At 32.1% G+C, this 18,957-nt stretch overlaps 1 protein-coding gene across 1 annotated transcript in view; it reads right to left on the minus strand.

Moving 5' to 3' along the window:
- The window catches only part of LOC114328695 (uncharacterized), a 100,969-nt gene extending 83,683 nt beyond the window's left edge, over positions 1 to 17,286 (minus strand). Inside the window, 3 exon segments of the mRNA XM_050656105.1 lie at positions 8,350 to 8,605; positions 10,813 to 11,196; positions 17,014 to 17,286. Of these exon segments, the coding sequence (XP_050512062.1) occupies positions 8,350 to 8,605; positions 10,813 to 11,196; positions 17,014 to 17,215 (842 nt within the window). The 5' untranslated portion in view covers positions 17,216 to 17,286.
- Between the last annotated feature and the right edge of the window lie 1,671 nt (positions 17,287 to 18,957).

Consider the following 18,957-nt stretch of genomic DNA (forward strand, 5'->3'; position numbering starts at 1 on the left):
CAGTGCATCTGGATTTTCATCTGATAATCTGGCGCTGTGTTATCATGTTATGTCGCTGTAGTTAGGTGAGTAGATTGATCCATCTACGGGCGTGTGGGTTGACCTGCTGCTACTACTACAATCGTCACTTTGCCGGGTTCTCTAGGTCCTCGGGTTCCATAGGTCCTCTTCTACGTTTCTTCCTCTCTGCTCTTTGTCTATTTTTCCGCTACTAGTTTTTCTCGGTTTATTTCATTTTCTTTGTCCTTCTGGTTGCCATTTTAGTATTTCCATTGATATTCATTGATCATCCATTATTTGTATATGACCGAATTAGATAAGTTGTTTTATTGATTGATTATCTGTGATTGTTCGTTTGATTCCTATCATTTCTCTAATGCTTTCGTTGGTAATCTTTTCTCCTCCATATCTTCCTGTTCATCATCATCATTCTGATGATGACCAACTGGAAGATTCAGGAAAAAGGTTAGTCAACCAAGAATTGGAATTGATGCCTGATATATCAACAGACGAAATCAGGAACGCATTGAGAAAAATGAAAAGAAATAAAGCTCCGGGAGAAGACAATATCGTTTTAGAAGCCGTAAAGATTGGAGGAGAGAGAATTTTAAACAACATACAAGAATTGTTCAACTTATGGCTGCACCAAAGTGAAACACCTACAAGATGGCACAGTGCACTTACCATCTTATTACACAAAGGGCGATCCAACAGACTTCGAGAATTACCGGCGCATAAGCCTATTAGACCACATCTACAAGTTATTCACAAGAATAATAACAAATAGACTGGAAACAAAATTGGATTTTTACCAACCTAGAGAACAGGCGGGTTTTAGGAAAAACTTTGGCACTAACGACCACCTACACTGCATAAAAGGAATTATAGAAAAATATATCGAATACAACCGACCATTGGTCCTGGCTTTCATAGACTTTCGCAAAGCATTTGATACGATATAAATTAACAGCATAATAAGAGCATTGGAGGAAAGTCGTGTAGATTATCGGTACTCCAAACTGATAGCGAACATATACAATAATGCAACCATGACCGTCCGACTACACAGAGATACCAAATCTATAAAAATCAAAAGAGGAATTAGACAGGGAGACACGTTATCTCCCAAACTCTTTACGGCAGTACTTGAACATGCTTTCAAACAATTGTAGTGGGACTCCAAAGGAATAAATGCCGACGGTGAAAGGCTCTCCCACCTACGATTCGCAGACGACATAGTTCTTATAAAAGACAACTTAAAAGAGATTAGAACTATGCTTACTGAGTTAGATGCCGCCTGTAAAAAAGTTGGTTTAAACGTAAATTTTAGAAAGACACAATACATGACAAATCTGGTACCAAGCAAAAATCCAAAAGTCGACGTCAGCGAAATAGCATTGGTCCATAAATATAAATACTTAGGACATGAAATCCAAATTGTCAGGGACAATCAAACTGCCGAATTACAGAGAAGGATCACCTTAGCATGGGCCGAATATGGAGCTCTATCAGACATCTTCAAGAGCAACTTGCCAAATTATTTGAAAAGGAAGACGTTCAACCAATGTATGCTTCCAGTCATGACTTACGGCGCCGAAACATCATCGTTAACCCAGGCCACAGCAACGAAACTTAGAGTGGCCCAAAGAAGAATGGAACGGTCACTACTTGGACTGACTCTCAGAGACAGGGTCAGAAACGAAGAAATCAGAAGAATGACAGGCGTCACAGATGTCATAGAGCGAGTAGCATGGTTGAAGTGGCATTGGGCGGGCCATGTAGCCAGAATGAAGGACGGGAGGTGGACCCAAAATATTACAGTGTGGAGACCAAGAGAAGACAGAAGAAGTAAAGTAGACCACCTACACGATGGACAGACGACGTCAAAAGGATTGCTGGGGATTGGTTGCAGAAAGCCCAAGATCGACAAAACTGGAAGAAATTAGGGGAGGCCTATGTTCAACTTTGGATGCAGAAGGCTGGATGATGATGATCTTCCTGCTGCCCCTTTCCAAAAATCCATTTCCGTTCTTCTCAGCGTTGGCAGTATTCTTTCTTTGAGTGGCCATACCTGGCAGCTCTTTAGAGTGATACTTTTCGCTATGATTTCATATATCCATTTTATATTTTCGTTGCTGATAGATAGTTCCCATAAAATACTCTTAAACATTGTGATGGCTTATCTACCTGCCGTATTTCTTTGTCTTATGACCTTAAAGATATTCTATGATAAATATTAGGCGCCATCTAGTGCCCTGCAAAGAGAAGGGGCAGCTTATACTAGACAAGGAATGACTGCAAGCAGGGTTGGCAAAAACCAAGGTTTAAAAAAACCAGGTTTTTTTGTTTAAGCCAGGTTTATTTAGTTTAAACCAGGTTTATTTGTTACAAAGTATTATACAGTTGAGTCCGCGAGTCTTTACCCGTGCGTCATTAATACCTGGCGAGATAAAACACATACTTTTTATCTAGCATCATTCTCTTCCACGCATGAAACATAACAAACCAGCTGCCGTTTGTTATTAAGTAAAAACACATGTTATTTTTATGAACCATCTAATCTAGACTAAGTGCATTGAAAAGAGATAGGTACAAAAAAAAGACGATTCGGTATGTTTTTATATTTTAAGCAGAATTTGTTTGACGTTTCTGCTTTGTTTACTTTTGTGGCTGTCAGTCAGTTGAATATTTTGCGGTTTTTGTCGAATTTTTGCGTTTTGAAGTTTCTTTATATTACACAAACAGTTGTTTTCACAACTAATTTTATATTGGGCTTTGAAATTTTAAGGTATATAATTATATTTTGGCAATTAATATTTAAAACATACAAAGCTTACGTCATTCACACAGTAAAGAAATGATTGTGTTTAGATTTCCGTCAAAGTGAATAAAATAACAAAAATAAAATATGTTATATATATATATATATATATATATATATATATATATATATATATATATATATATATATATATATATATATATATATATATATATATATATATAAAAAACACTTTTGAGTTTCGGTGGGTTGGAGTCAATAAAAAGGGGCTGTTAGAATACTATTTTTTATTACTCGAGCTTTCGAATGTGTTTACATTCATTTTCAAGAGCTAAAAAGTAACTGATAAAGTGGAAACAAAGATCATGTAAAAATATAACTCACCAGATAAATCTAGATTGGTTATTAAAACTTGCTAACATTAATACATATAAATAAGAGGAAAACTATTAATATCCATAAAATGAATTCTTCCCAGAATGCATAATATAAATTAATGGCCAAAAGATTTAAATTTTTGAAATGAATTTTGAATTTGTATGATCGGTAAATTGGAAAAAAAATTTAATACAAAAAGTCAATGTCAGTGAAAAAATCAGCCTACATCGACAAGTAGCTAAAAGTAATTTATTTAAATATATTATAACGTGATGATTTGTTAAAAAAAAAAAGAAAGAAGAAATAAATAAGTAGAGACAAAAATATTTTAGTAGTTTACAGAAGTACAAAAGAAATGTAATAAGGATGTGAAAAAATTAAATATTTATGGTGCTCTGAATATTATTTAAAATTATAAGGAAATGATGTAATTATAAATTTTGCTTAAATTTTGAATTTCTGATCTTTTATTTAAACTATGATCACTTCTACTGATAGATACCATTTCCAAAAAAGTCCTTTTGAATTTATTACCTTCATTGCACAAAATTTTTATGTTGTCAAAATCCATAATATGATAAATTATATATAATAATATATATCAATAATATATATAAATAATATATATAATTTTAAAGGTTATTGACAATATAAAAATAACAACAAAAAACATCAAAACCATTACATCTCTGTATTCTAAGACAAAGTATCCTATAGAAAAATTAGAGAAAACTAATGTAGTATACGGCATTAGTTGCACTCAGTGTGAGGCTGTATATATTGGTGAGACTGGCAGGAATTTATCTAGTCGCGTAATTTCCCACAAAAGTGATTGCCGAATCAAAAAACCGTCTTGTGCTTTGGCAGAGCATGTGATTGACAAAGATCATATTATGGATTTTGACAACATAAAAATTTTGTGCAATGAAGGTAATAAATTCAAAAGGACTTTTTTGGAAATGGTATCTATCAGTAGAAGTGATCATAGTTTAAATAAAAGATCAGAAATTCAAAATTTAAGCAAAATTTATAATTACATCATTTCCTTATAATTTTAAATAATATTCAGAGCACCATAAATATTTCACTTTTTTCACATCCTTATTACATTTCTTTTGTACTTCTGTAAACTACTAAAATATTTTTTTCTCTACTTATTTATTTCTTCTTTCTTTTTTTTTAACAAATCATCACGTTATAATATATTTAAATAAATTACTTTTAGCTACTTGTCGATGTAGGCTGATTTTTTCACTGACATTGACTTTTTGTATTAAATTTTTTTTCCAATTTACCGATCATACAAATTCAAAATTCATTTCAAAAATTTAAATCTTTTGGCCATTAATTTATATTATGCAGTCTGGGAAGAATTCATTTTATGGATATTAATAGTTTTCCTCTTATTTATATGTATTAATGTTAGCAAGTTTTAATAACCAATCTAGATTTATCTGGTGAGTTATATTTTTACATGATCTTTGTTTCCACTTTATCAGTTACTTTTTAGCTCTTGAAAATGAATGTAAACACATTCGAAAGCTCGAGTAATAAAAAATAGTATTCTAACAGCCCCTTTTTATTGACTCCAACCCACCGAAACTCAAAAGTGTTTTTTATAAACAAGTCAACAAAGTACTTCTTTTTTCTTTATATATATATATATATATATATATATATATATATATATATATATATATATATATATATAAATAAATAATAATAAAAGAATTTATTAAGCTACTTAAAATGTAGCCGTAATTCTGCACAAAAATTTTGAAGCAAAACTTACATTTGACATTCTATGTATTTGATAACGTCAAATTTTATAATAAATCCCGTAATCGGAACAGTAGCCACTTTCTGCCAGTTGTTGTTGCGTGAAATAGATTTCTGACTTATTTTGTATGCTTTAAATGATGATGCACGGGTAAAGACTCGCGTACTCAACTGTAAGTCTAATTTAAAAATGATTAAGACAATTTTTATTTTTATTTACACACACAAAAAGTTAATATAACAAAAAAACATCTTCAACGTAATAATATTCAAAATAACTAAGTTCGAAAATACAAAAATACAGTTTCTTTGTCTTCATTCTCTTCATTTGCGGCAGGTGTATTAAAATTTTTAAATAAAAACACCAGTTTGGAGACTTTTGCTGTACCCAATCTATTTCGAAGTTTCGACTGTACTAGCCCAAATGAAGAAAAAATTCTTTCAACGCCAGCCAAAGACGCTTGGGCTGTGTCACGTTGTTCAATAACATTAATGATGTTAATATCAATATTTTTGTGGCGTTTTCACTACTCATCACTTTTGAAGTGACACTGTTTTCAAAAAAATGTTTCTGAAAAGGTACCCTTGTTGCCTGAAACTTTATAATTATTGTCAAAACGTCAATTTTAGGATACCTCTCTTCTGCCAAGTCCAGTGCTTTGGATTCCTCTTCCTGTGGTAAATCTAAGTAAGGAGATTTTTACCTTGGGTTAAGCATACATGTATGATAAAAAATTCTTCTGTCATTGCTATTTCATACCGATTTTTGCCTAGCTCATTCCATACACGTACAGAATCAGTAATATTGTACACGTATTACTTTGTACTGTATCAAGTGCTACGGAAATGTGTTGAAGTAATAAAAGTAAATCTTCTGCGCTTCTTTTAATTCCTACATTCCCTACTTTAGCCTGTGTATCGTTGTCTATCGTCTGCAAATTAAATTTTAAGCCAAGCTTTAATATAGGATTCCAAACAATCGCACATTGTATTCCACGAACTTCAATGGGTACAACAAATTTTAAATTTCCAGATTTGCGGTAACATGCATTTGCAAAATGATTTCTTAATATTGTTCTGAAGCTATTTCCTTGTGGCATTTTTATAATCAACTATTTTCAATGGGAAATAAGCCACAATTTTACCAAAAAAACTGATTTTATTAACGTTTCGAAGCCCAAATCGGGTTTCGTTTTCAAAATACAAAATATTACTAGTATTTTGTATTTTGTATACTAGTAGTATTTTGTATTTTAACAACGGAACCCGATTTGGGCTTCGAAACGTTAATAAAATCATTTTTTAGGTAAAATTGTGGCTTATTTCTCATTGAAAATAGTTGATTGCAAAATGATTATTCCAAAAGTGTTTAACAATACTAAGTACGTGTTAAGTAATATTGGAGGATTGGTAGTCGTTAACCAGAAGGTTTAAAATGTGCGCAGAGCAGCCGTATGTAATAATATCAAGATCTAGCCGCTTCTCTAGCAAGAGACCCCTATATTAAATACAAGATCAAGAATAAGATCAACAACATAGAGAGAAAAAAAAATAAAAAAAGGCTTTTTCCTAAAAAAACAGTTGGTTTAAACCGTGGTTTAAACCAAGGTTTCGAGCATGTTGGTTTAAACCTGCCAACCCTGTAGCAAGGTTTTCTTTTAACCTCCGATATTCTCAGGGATATTCTATTTACTTCATCTTTATCAGCAAGCTCTGTCTGATGAGCTAATAATAGCGAAACACGTGTCACATAATGGCAGGTTAGACGAGGTGTCAATACTACTTTTCGTATATTACTTACATATTATTTTTATACTTTGTTTAAAATAGAAACCCGCAATTATTTCTACTTGACGGGCGTTCTTAGATACAAGCTAGTAGTGTACAGTAGTGTGATACATATTTTTTTTGCTTGGCTCTGAAGTTTTTTATAAAGTTTAATTTTCTGTTTATTTGAGACTTGAGACTACGTAAGAGGCAAATTTAAAACGTTGTAAAAACTATGCCTTAACTAGAAGCCCTTAGCAATAACAATGGTTCAATAATTGTCTGTCGTGTTGGAAAACTTTTTTCGCAAATTTCAATTAAATCGAATTCTTTGTGCACACAAATCAAGAGAGAAGTAATAAGAATAAATGAAAATATATACTACGTCGGTACAAACACATTACTTACTTACACAATAGACAGCCCACATCAAGACCTCTGTTTACCTCAAGTTTTACACTGTGCAGCTTCTGATTTTTTGCAGTAGAAAACGTCATCAGATAAATTGAAATTGATAGGTAATTCAAACCTACCAAGTTTTTTTTCACTCTTTAAGTAGATGAATTGTGGCGCAAGTAATCAATATTTTTAAATTTAAGTAGGATTTAATGACTTTCGTAAACTGATTCTAATTTTAAACTAAACTCTTGAACATGTTCTTTATTAAAACAATAATACTGATTTCTCCACCGTATTCTTTTTGTCTGTAACCTCTTTTATTCAACGTGTATCAAATTTTCTTTTAATTCTTCTTCTTAAAGTTCTCTCTTCTATCGGAGGTTGGATATCATAATGGCTATGGTCACTTTGTTGGCTGCTGCTCTGAATAGTTGTAATGAACTACAGTTAAACCATTCTCTAAGGTTCCTCACCCAGGAGATGCGTCTTCTTCCTATGCCTCTTCTTCCTTGTATCCTTCTTTGCATAATAATTCTCAGCAACTCATATTTTTCTCCTCTGGTAATGTGACCCAAATATTTCAGTTTTCTATTTTTTATACTCTTCATAATTTCTTACTCCTTATTTAAACGTCGTAGCACTTCAACATTGGTAATCCTTTAAACCCACTGAATTTTTAATATTCTTCTGTAACACCACATTTCGAAAGCTTTTATTCTTCCTATGTGTTGTCTCTTCAATGTCCAAGCTTCCATTCCGTATAGCAATATAGAAAATATTTAGCATCTTAAAACCCCTTAATCTGAGAGGCAACTGAAGGTCTTTGTTTGTAAGCAGTGACTTACAAACTCTTCTTGCCAGAAGAGGCAATACTCGATACTATTACTCGGTACTAGTACTTTCTTGAACTAAACATTTCAATTCCATTATTTATTTATAATGTTAGTTTGTTTAGATCAGTTGTTTGTTTAGATGTTTAGATTTATGATATTATATTGTTAGTTTCAATACCTTTTTTGGAAAAAGAAAAGTTTTTTATTTAAGATGTTCTAAAACAACCATAAAGCAGAAAAGAACAAACAAAAATTTTTTCATTACAACTCAAAATAAGAATTTTAAAATTATGTTCATATATCTTAACATCTATAATATCATTATCCCTTAAAATAATAACGTTTTCCAGGTATCACAGTTTTTGTTGCTTTTGAAAAGGGACAATATTACCTTTTAATATTTGAACTTACCCGTGACATTCCAACTGCTTTTGCACTCCGATCTTCCTCATGACCACTGCAAATAATGGTGAATGCGCCTCGGTCGTGATGAACTTCTTTTCACTTTCGTCGAGTGCCCGAAACAGTGACCTTTTGTCCATATTATCAGGGTCGGTGATGAGGGGCAGAAAGGCGTACGTCGGATGGGGTCGGTCATCGTGTATGACGAATTTCACGGCACTCCAAACGGCTATCGTCGGAAATGAGTTGTGTTGTTCTAGGTCACCTAGAAAAAATGCGAGGTTTATGATGTGTGTACACAAAAATTATTATAAACGACATTATTTTTATTGCTGTATAAGTGTGGTATCTGTGTTGTTGCTATTTTTAGCAAATTATAATTTTGTATGTACGTGACAAAAAGGAAAGTTATGAAAACGATATCTAACAGTCAGGTCCAAAAAAATCGATCAATGACATAAATATTTCCCATTGTCGCTGAACATGAATATGCCATCAGAACTCACCCCTGGGGCATTTGGTACCTTGATCACGTGCTGGAGTTTCGAGGGTTTTAGGTAGGTACTAAATTAATGAAAACAGATTATTCGGGAGTTTTGAGGTCTCTAAACATGAATTTGCAATCAAAACGGATTTACGGAGTACAGTGGAACCCCGATAAGTCGGCCCCCGATAACCCGGAAGTCCGGCTAACCCGGACCAATTTTCATCAGACAAAAGAAACATTTTGTCACTTTGACTGAGATTTTACCAAGAAATAAACAATACTGTAACAACTGTACAAAATTTAGATGTACTGTGCATAGGTATTTCATGTTTTTGCAATTATGTATAATGTGTATTTGTTTATTATTTATATGTATTTTACTAATTTTTAACGTATTTTCCGGCTAACCAGGATTTTCGATAACCCGGATCGGCCGTGGTCCAGATTAATCCGACTTATCGAGGTTCCACTGTATCTGGTGTCCAGGGTAACTGCTGATGCACGTGATCTTCTGGAGTTTGGAGAGTTTCGGCACTAAATTGATGCAAACAGATTACTCGGAGGTTTTTAGGATTAAAACACTCGAATTTTTATTGTTTTTGTTATTTCTGGTCTACTTTTCATTGCTTATTGTTCGTTGCTTGTAACTCTTTTTGCTAAAAACCATAAGTTCTCTCTTAGAAGTATTAAGTTTTAATCCATGTTTACTACTATACAAGTTTCGGTCACCCTGTTTATAAGTCCTTGCAATTCTTTTTCACTGGAAGCAATTAGTGACGTGTCGTTTGCGTTTAAGAGGTTATTGAAATTCATTCCATTGATTTTAGTCGATTTTAAGGCCTGCATCCTCATCTACGGCTTCTTTGAAAATAAATCTGGAGTAGATATTTAAAAGTAGAGAAGATAAAATACACACTTGCCTCACTCCACGTTGTATTAACACTACTTCAGTCGCGTTTTTGCCCATTAATATGTTTTCAAATTGATGCCTATACAAATTTTTCCACATACTAACATATTTCCCAAATTAGGCTCTGTACCGCCATTTTTTACTATATTACGTATATGTTTGCCAAATAACTCGACAGAATATACAAAATTAAGGCTGCAATCTTGGAATGCGTTTTCCGTCTTGATGACGCGCTGCTGTAGCCTTTTAATTCTGATTTATTTTTATTATTATAATTATTATGATTATTAATACAAATTCTGACATAATTTTACCTTTGTCTCCTATATATTGAACCCGTACCCACTATTCGAAATCTCCAACCTCCCTGTCAGAGTCTTTTTCGACTTCATAACCTTCTTGTACGTAAAATACAAATTCCTTATTGGAGTTTGCAATCCCGTTAAGCTCGTTACCTTCTCGTTCAATGGAACTGATCCCAAGTAGTCCACTGAGAAGCTATGAATACCGATGTCGTCAATTTGAATGCCATTGTCCTTCGCTACGTCGTGAAACATTTTCTGTATTTACGCTTGAACACTGTTTTTGGTGCTGCTCCCCAACTGTTTTTCACTACCAGCATCGGAGGCAAAGAAGTGGCAAGCCAGAGTAATATAAAATTAAGCGAACGAGGTAGCAGGGTTTAGTCTTAAGAGATACTGATCTGAAAGACTCAACTGGGTAGACCCGGAGCACTAATCTGGCGAGAATCAACCAGGCTTTGACGTATTGAGTTAAAGCCAAACCGTGTAGCGGTTCAGAATTCATGAATCGCTCTCGAACAGTAATTCTCCAACCGTGAATTCAACGGTTACTCCCATCTTTATCCTAGTACCCGCTGCATGGATTTTGTTGATGTCTATGTGAATGGACTAACATATCCTCTTATTTTTAATAGCTTTATTTTAAATACTTCAATACCCAATATATTGTAAATTATTCACTGCAACGTTAGATTTAAAAAATACCCGCTTAGCCAATACACATGTTCTAATTTTACGTAAACATACTAATGCAAATTTTAATGTAAATTTACCTTTGTCTCCTTGATATTGAACCTTTAACCCATTACTCGAAATCTCCAACCTCCCCGTCAAAGTCTTCTTCGACTTCATAACCTTCTTGTACGTGAAATACAAATTCCTCAATGGGGTTTGCAATCCCGTTAAGCTCGTTACCTTCTCGTTCAATGGAACTGATCCCAAGTAGTCCACTGAGAAGGTATGAACACCGATGTCGTCAATTTGAATGCCATTGTCCTTCGCCACGTCGTGAAACATTTTCTCTATTTTGGCTTGAACGCTATTCTTGGTGCTACTCGAGTCGGATTCGAACATGGAGTCGATTTTCTGTTTGTAGATTGAATAGACGCTTCCGGTTTCGTCGTTGTTTTGGCCGTTGGCGTCCACCAAACGGAAACCTACGTAAAAAGTAGAAAATATTACAATTCTATTAAAATATTTAATATTAAAAAAATCAGATAGTGAAAGATTAAATATAGTATGTCATAAACGAATTTTGACTGCTTTAATGGTGTACTTAAAAGTTTAAATATAATACTGGATAATATGATAATGTTCTTTTTCGTCGACCGTTCATTTATGATCAATTTTAACACCCTCAAAATCATTGATTAATGACCCCTATTAATGAATGATTTTCTATTAGTGAACGATTTTATTATAGGCAACATAACATACATTGCTTGCATAAATTAATTAAACGCTCTGTGATTGGCAGTGACCTGCGGTGTAGGCAACCAAACATATACCTATTTATATTCCCACTAAAAAATCTAAAATCAAGTAGCCGCTGTTAGTACTATCTGTCATTGTATGTCATTATTTACTTTATTGTTTAAAATTCTGTGTATTTGAAAAATCAAAAGATGGACCTCTTCTAGCTTTATTTCGCAAAAGTACGGTCGACGGAAAAGTTTTGTAACGAACTCGTGGATTAAAATGGCGATTAACAATCTCGAACATTAACGCACTCGCTCCGCTCACGCGTTAAAATATCTCAATTGGTTATCGCCCTTATTAATACACTTGTTGGTTAAATAATTTTTAATACACTCCTTGAAAATATACATTGTACATATCACAGCACTACCAGCCTTAGAGGCTCTTGGCTTCGATATTCTTGAGTAGTTTCTTTCACTTTTTCCGGTCGTCTACTTGTTCTTTCCAGTTTATTATTCCCATTTATTCTATGTTTGTCCAGACGGCGTAAAACTACTTCCTTCGTAGTCCTCCTATTCTTTTCTTTCCTTGTTCTACTGCTTGCAACACTCTTAGTACCGTTCGCTCTTTTAACATTGGTAAAATTTGTTCCAAGCATATATCTCTCTATGCTCCGACTTTCTCTATGTGTTATTTTGGGTCTCTTATTCATCTCCATTAGCTCCTGGTTTGTTCTTCTGTACCATTCTTTCTTTTATGTCACTAAAACGTTTCTCAAGATATTTCTCTCCCAAATCTCTAACTTTTTTCTTCTTTCTGATTCAGTGTCCAAGATTCACATGCTTACAACGTTGTTTGCCATCAAGAGGGCGTTTAATGATTCTGCTGCTTTGCTACCTTTTAACTACCGTTTATGTATTTCTCTCGCTCCGCCTCCTGTATTTGTAACTGTTACTCTAAGGCCTAAGGTATTCAAATTCTGTTACCTTCTCAAATTTATACTTTTTCTCATTCGCTTTTAGAGTGATCCATGTATTTTTTCTGCATTTGCATATATTGGGGTTTTCTTAATTTATAGTTAGGGTATTTTTTCTAGCTTCTACTTCAAATTTTATAAAAATTATTCGAAGTTATATTCTTGTCATAACGTGTCAGAAATACCAAGGTATGTATCTACGAAACCTATGCGCTGTTGTATTTTGTTCAGAATCGTGCCGCTTGTCTGGATCTTGGCTTCTCTAGTTTATTTTTTCTATTACGTACTAGATTTAATGTCTGTTGACAGGGGGTCTCCCTGTTTTAATTCTCTCTTGACATTAAACTGATTTAAAAGACTTCCTTCTCTCATGATTTATTGACTGCATTAATTAGCGTCCTTTTAACTAATCGTATGTTTCTCTGGTATTCCTAATTATCTCATTGCTTCGTATAGTCCGTTTCGTGAGATGGAGTTGTAGTCCTGTTTAAAATAATAAAGAGCATATTATGCAAACTTGCATTTTGTTCATAACTATTGTCTTGTAATAATTTTAGTATAAACATTTGATCAGTAGTTGTTGTTCTTTCCTGTCTGAAACCAAATTGGTATTCTCCTATTATCTCTGTTTCGTAGGATAGTATTCTACTTTGATAAGGCTATATTTGATTCCTTTTTGTAAATTTTAAAATCAATTAGTGTTGTTTAATATAATCAAAACTTCTCATGCACAAGTTGTACGTACAACTTCAATGAGAAACTGAGTTTATTTTATTATGTACAATTGATTTGCTACAAATAAACTACATTATTATTATTATTATTTGATACAGCATTAAATCCTTAACCATATATCCTTTCTTCTTCCATCAATCCTTCAGCATAGTCATCGATGCATAAAACTCCAAATACACATGCTGTTGATTGCTATTATACAGGGTGTAACAAAAATACAGGTCATAAATTTAGTCACATATTCTGGGACCAAAAATAATTCAATTGAACCTAACTTACGTTAGTACAAATGTGCACATAAAAAGTTACAGCCCTTTTAAGTTACAAAATGAAAATCGATTTTTTCGAATGTATCGAAAACTATTGGAGATTTTTTATTGAAAATGGACATGTGGCATTCTTATGGCCATAGCATCTTAAGAAAAAATTATAGTGAAATTTGGACACCCCATAAAAATTTTATGGGGGTTTGTGTTCCTTTAAACCCCCAAACTTTTGTGTACGTTCCAATTAAATTATTATTGTATTACCATTAGTTAAACACAATATTTTTGAAACTTTTTTGCCTCTTAGTAATTTTTCGGAAAGTCCGTTTTTATCGAGATATTTCAAATATTTGTCAAATCCACCATTTGTATATGGTTAAGTACGATTATGGAGACTTGGTAATAATATGAAAATTTATTTATGATTTACATTTTTAGGGATATTTTGAAACATATTAAAAAAGAAGTCACATCTCGATAAAAGGTGCCTTTTCGAAAAAATACAAAGAGGCAAAAAAGTTTTAAAACACTGTGTTTAACTAATGGTACCGCAGTAATATTTTAATTGGAACGTACACAAACATTTGGGGGGTTTAAAATAACAAAACCCCCATAAAATTTTCATGTAAACATATTGAAAAATAGGCCTCAACTCGATAAAAACTGCCTTATCGAAAAAATACTAAGAAGCAAAAGTTTTAATAATATTAAATTTAACTAATGGTACCAAAATAATAATTTAATTGAGACGTACACAAAAGTTTGGGGGGGGGGGGGTTTAAGGGAACAAAATCCCCATAAAATTTTTATGGGGTGCACAAATTTCACTATAATTTTTCTTTAAGATGTACCTACCATAAGAATGCCACATGTCTATTTTCAATAAAAAATCCCAAATATTTTTCGATATATTCGAAAAAATCGATTTTCATTTTGTAGATTCAAAGGGCTGTAACTTTTTTTAATGTGCATATTTGTACTAAGGTAAGTTAGGCTCATTCGAACTATTTTTGGTCCGAGAATATGTGATTTAATTTATGACCTGTATTTTTGTTACACCCTGTAATGAAGATCCTTGTAGTTATATATATATAGAGTATAAAATAGATATATAAAAAACATATACATAGAGTTAAAAATTGTTGTATACTCACAGGAAAGACTACAACCATTTTAGGAGTTAGGAAGACCTAACTGTTTAAAACGAGTAAAATGAAGAAATGATGATTCATTACATATTCACTGAATGCCTTACTGGATTGAAAGCAAATATACATAACAAATCATTCTACAAGCAACAAAAAAAGAACAAACTATAAATGCTACGATATACTAGATTCGGGAGCAATGAAAAACTAGATCAACTGGCAAATAAAAGTTGAATAAACCTAAATCATGCAAAATTAACCATTAGAAAGTATCCTTATCTAATCTCAAAAATTTTATTAAAATTCACTTCTCAATAATTGTAAAAGTACTGGTAGTCCAATAACCGAAGCTTTTCACCTCGCAATTTTTACAGAGTGGATCGATTTGCTTGAAAATTTGAGAATAAGTAGTGGATAGTCCAAGGATTAAAATCTATAATATGATGCCGAAAGGCGCTTTTACCATGGGGGTGGTTGCCACCCCATCCCGGGGGTGGAAATTTTTTATTATATTTTGACCGCAAAAGTTGATAAAATCGTTCATTATAAGCAAAAACTGTTCTATACATTTTTTTGATAAAATGAATAGTTTTCAATTTATTCGCTATCGAAAGTGTTAGTTTTATATCGAAAAAATATGTTTTTCAATAATATACTAATTTACTATTCACTTAAGTTTTGCGGTAGAAAAAAATTTTTCAAACCAATTTCTTGGGAATTAAATAACCTACAATTTCATATTTAAACATTTTTTCGGATCTCTGATGCTAATCTTTCTATTCTGAAGAAATCGACATTTTTATCAAACTACAAAAATTCGTTATTCGCTTTTAACTCCAGTTTTTTTAAAACTAATCTACCTAAGCCAGTCAAACTTCTAGAATCTATTGATAATACATAAGTAAAGAAGAATGAATAAGGCCAATAACTAAGAACACCGCTAACTTACATTATTATGCTTCCAATTGGATTTCTCCTGTTTTTTTTTCAAAAAAATATATTGATTTTTTAACCGTAACTTTTCTATTTTTATCTTAGAAAGTTTGGTAAAAAGCGTTTTTGTAGATTTTTATAAGGTCTATAAGCCTATTAATATTAAATCTTTTTAAAATTCTGAGTCGCAAAAAGAGGTGACTATGAAAGGGTTGGTAAAGGTCGTTTTTGCATGTTATTACAAGTTTTAATTATCAATAGCTCACTAAATTTTCGATGTAGTAATAATTTTTGCAAACCAATTTCTTGGGAATTAAATAAGCTACAATTTCATTTTGAAATATTTTTTCGTATCTCTGATGCTAATCTTTCTATTCTGAAGAAAAGGCCATTTTTTCCAATCTACAAAAATTCGTTATTCGTTTCTAACTCCATTTTTTTTAAACTAATCATTCTAAGCTGGTCAAACCACTAGAACCTATTAATAATATACAAATAAAGAAGACCAAATAAAGTTAATGACTAATTTTAATTAGGGTGTCGATTAGGAGGTTGCTTCGGATCACTTTTTCGCTGAAAAAAGTAGGGACTAATATTCTTTTCAATATACGCCACTTAATTTTTGAGCTAGTGACTTTGTTTTTATTTCTGGAGATATATATATTTTAAAATACTTTAAACTAGTTTGAACAAGTTATCCTCGAAAAATGCATATCTTTCCCGTCTTTTGACTTTGAAACTACAGTATTTAGCATTTGACGAAGAAGAGCTAACATTTAATAATGTATAGCTCAATTACTATTGGTCTTAAAAAAAAAGAAACGGTTTTGTTTATTTTTTCAAAATGTACATTTTTGTTAAGTAAAGTTGTTTTGATAAAACGAAAAATTTGGAGTTATTAGGCGAAAACTTATTAACAACATTGATTTTTTCGATATAAAACTAACACTTTCAATAGCGTATAAATCGAAAATTATTAATTTTATCAAAAAAATGTATAGAACGTTTTTTGCTATGAATGAATGTATTTACCAACTTTTGCGGTCAAAATTTAATAAAAAATGTCCACCCCCGAGATGGGATGGCAACTACTCCCATGGTAAAAGCGCCTTTCGGCATCATATAGATTTTGATCCTTGGACTATCCACTACTTATTCTCAAATTTTCAAGCAAATCGATTCATTCTGTAAAAATTGCGAGGTTTTGTTGTAGTTTAAGCTTCATTACTTGGACTATAGGTATTATAATTATTGGAAGTTCTATTAAAATTTTTCTTACAATTTTATTATAGCTAAACCTCGCTCTTTTACGAGATTGTAACATCAAACAAGTTTTTATTTATATTTAAATAATTGACTAAAGGATAAATATAGTCTGACTGGAAATAATAAATCAGTTATAGTTGGCATTAAGCAACTGCACTGATTTACGATACAATAGTTTCTTTAACAACTAACAAACTTTAACGATATAATTAATTAAACAAATATTTCTACCTTCTGACGCCTGACTAGTTTTACTGTGGATGCTGCCATGTCCGTTTCCTACGGTCTCGCTTTTATTCTTCGGCGGAACCTTTGGTGGTGGAGGATGGAGTCCAAAAGTCGGTACCAAAGGCCCAGGTGGAAGTGCCGGTGGTCGTGGTATCATGGCGTTGTCCATGTTACACATGACCTCCTTCGGTAGGTTTGGAGTCATCTGTACGGCATTATTTAGTTCCGATTACTTGTTGATCGGGTCCATTTTTAATCGATTTTCGAAGAAATATGATGCGCTGGAATAAAAAATGTTTATTGGTTTACTGGTTTTACTATACACGTATTTTAATTTATACTCCGTTTAAAGATTATGAAATTCTTTATAGGCCAGGGTAATAAGACAAAAATATACCCTGTTCCTGACACTTCAGCAGCCAGGGTACTGAAGCGTTTTTTCGACAGGTAATACCTATAGGAACAAACTTAAACTATTTCCTGCGTAGGATCTGGCGGCCATTTTTATTTATAAACAATTAACTGTCAAAAAATGGCATTTCCCCCTTTTTTTTTCAAATCAACGGAAAACAGTGAAACTTATGATTTTTTTAGTACAAATATCTTCGAGATTATAGAAGAAGCTTTAAAATGACGTATTACAAAGTTTGATATACTCATTTATTGTTAATTGCGAAATATAATTGCGAAAAAAGGTCGGAATTGCAAAAAAAAAATATTTTCTCAATTACTGTTGTAAAAATTACTGTACAGCTTAGAAATTTTTGTCAAATGAGGGTTCTTTGGTGCTTAATATGTGATAAACATTTCAAAGCGATTCATTTAATTGTTTAAATTTTATTCAATTTATTTATCCCAGAGAGCATTTTTTTTGCAATAACATAAGTCAGAAAAAAATGACCTTAGAACCATTCCATAGGTGACAAGTAAAAGAGCATGAGCTACATTTTCAACATGGTTTAAAAAAGTGAATAAAAAATGCATTTATTAGTAATAAATAATTATGCAAAAGTATCGTCAATTTTTCTTTATAAACTTTTTGAATAACTTTTTCCAAAAAAATTATCTCTTTTACCCTGTTTTAAGTGCACAACTACCAAGTAATGTTATCTATATCATAATTAATAAAAAATTGTAATAAATATGTACAATTTCTTATATAACAAAATAAAAAGTTTATGAGGAAAGATTTATTATACTTTTGCATAATTATTTATTACTAATAAATGCATTTTTTATTCACTTTTTTTTAACCAAGTTGAAAATATAGCTCATGTTCTTTAATTGTACACCTGTTGAATGGTTCTAACGTCATTTTCTTCTGACTTATGTTATTTGAATAAAATTTAAACAATTGAACGAATCGCTTTGAAATTTTTATCACATATTAAGCACCAAAGAACCCTTATTTGGCAAAAATTTTAAAGCTGTACACTAATTTTTACAACAGTTATTGCGAAAATAATTTTTTTTTGCAATTCCGCCCTTTTTGGCAATTATATTAACAATAAATGAGTATGTCAAACTTTGTAATACGTCATTTTAAAAGCATTTTCCATAAACTCGAAGATAATTGTACTAAAATACCATAAGTTTCCCTATTTTCCATTGATTTGAAAAAAAAAAGTGAAAAATGCCATTTTTTGACACCTAATTGTTTATAAATAAGAATGGCCACCAGGTCCTACGCAGGAAATGTCTACAATTTGCTCTTATAGGTATTACCTGTCGAAAAAACGCTTCAGTACCCTGGCTGTTCAAGTGTCATGGAAAAAACTTTATTACCCTGGACTAATATGACAGAGCTGATATTATCCAATGTAATGTCATTAAGCTGTGACGAACAATTTCAATTAAAATTAATTAATTACTGAAAAGTTATAATAGAGCTTAATAATGAAGAAACACTAATTTGACATTTTAAGGGGATCGGTACATAGTTTCGGC

The sequence above is a fragment of the Diabrotica virgifera genome, chromosome 7, assembly GCF_917563875.1.
Source record: "Diabrotica virgifera virgifera chromosome 7, PGI_DIABVI_V3a".
NCBI classification, from domain to species: domain Eukaryota; kingdom Metazoa; phylum Arthropoda; class Insecta; order Coleoptera; family Chrysomelidae; genus Diabrotica; species Diabrotica virgifera.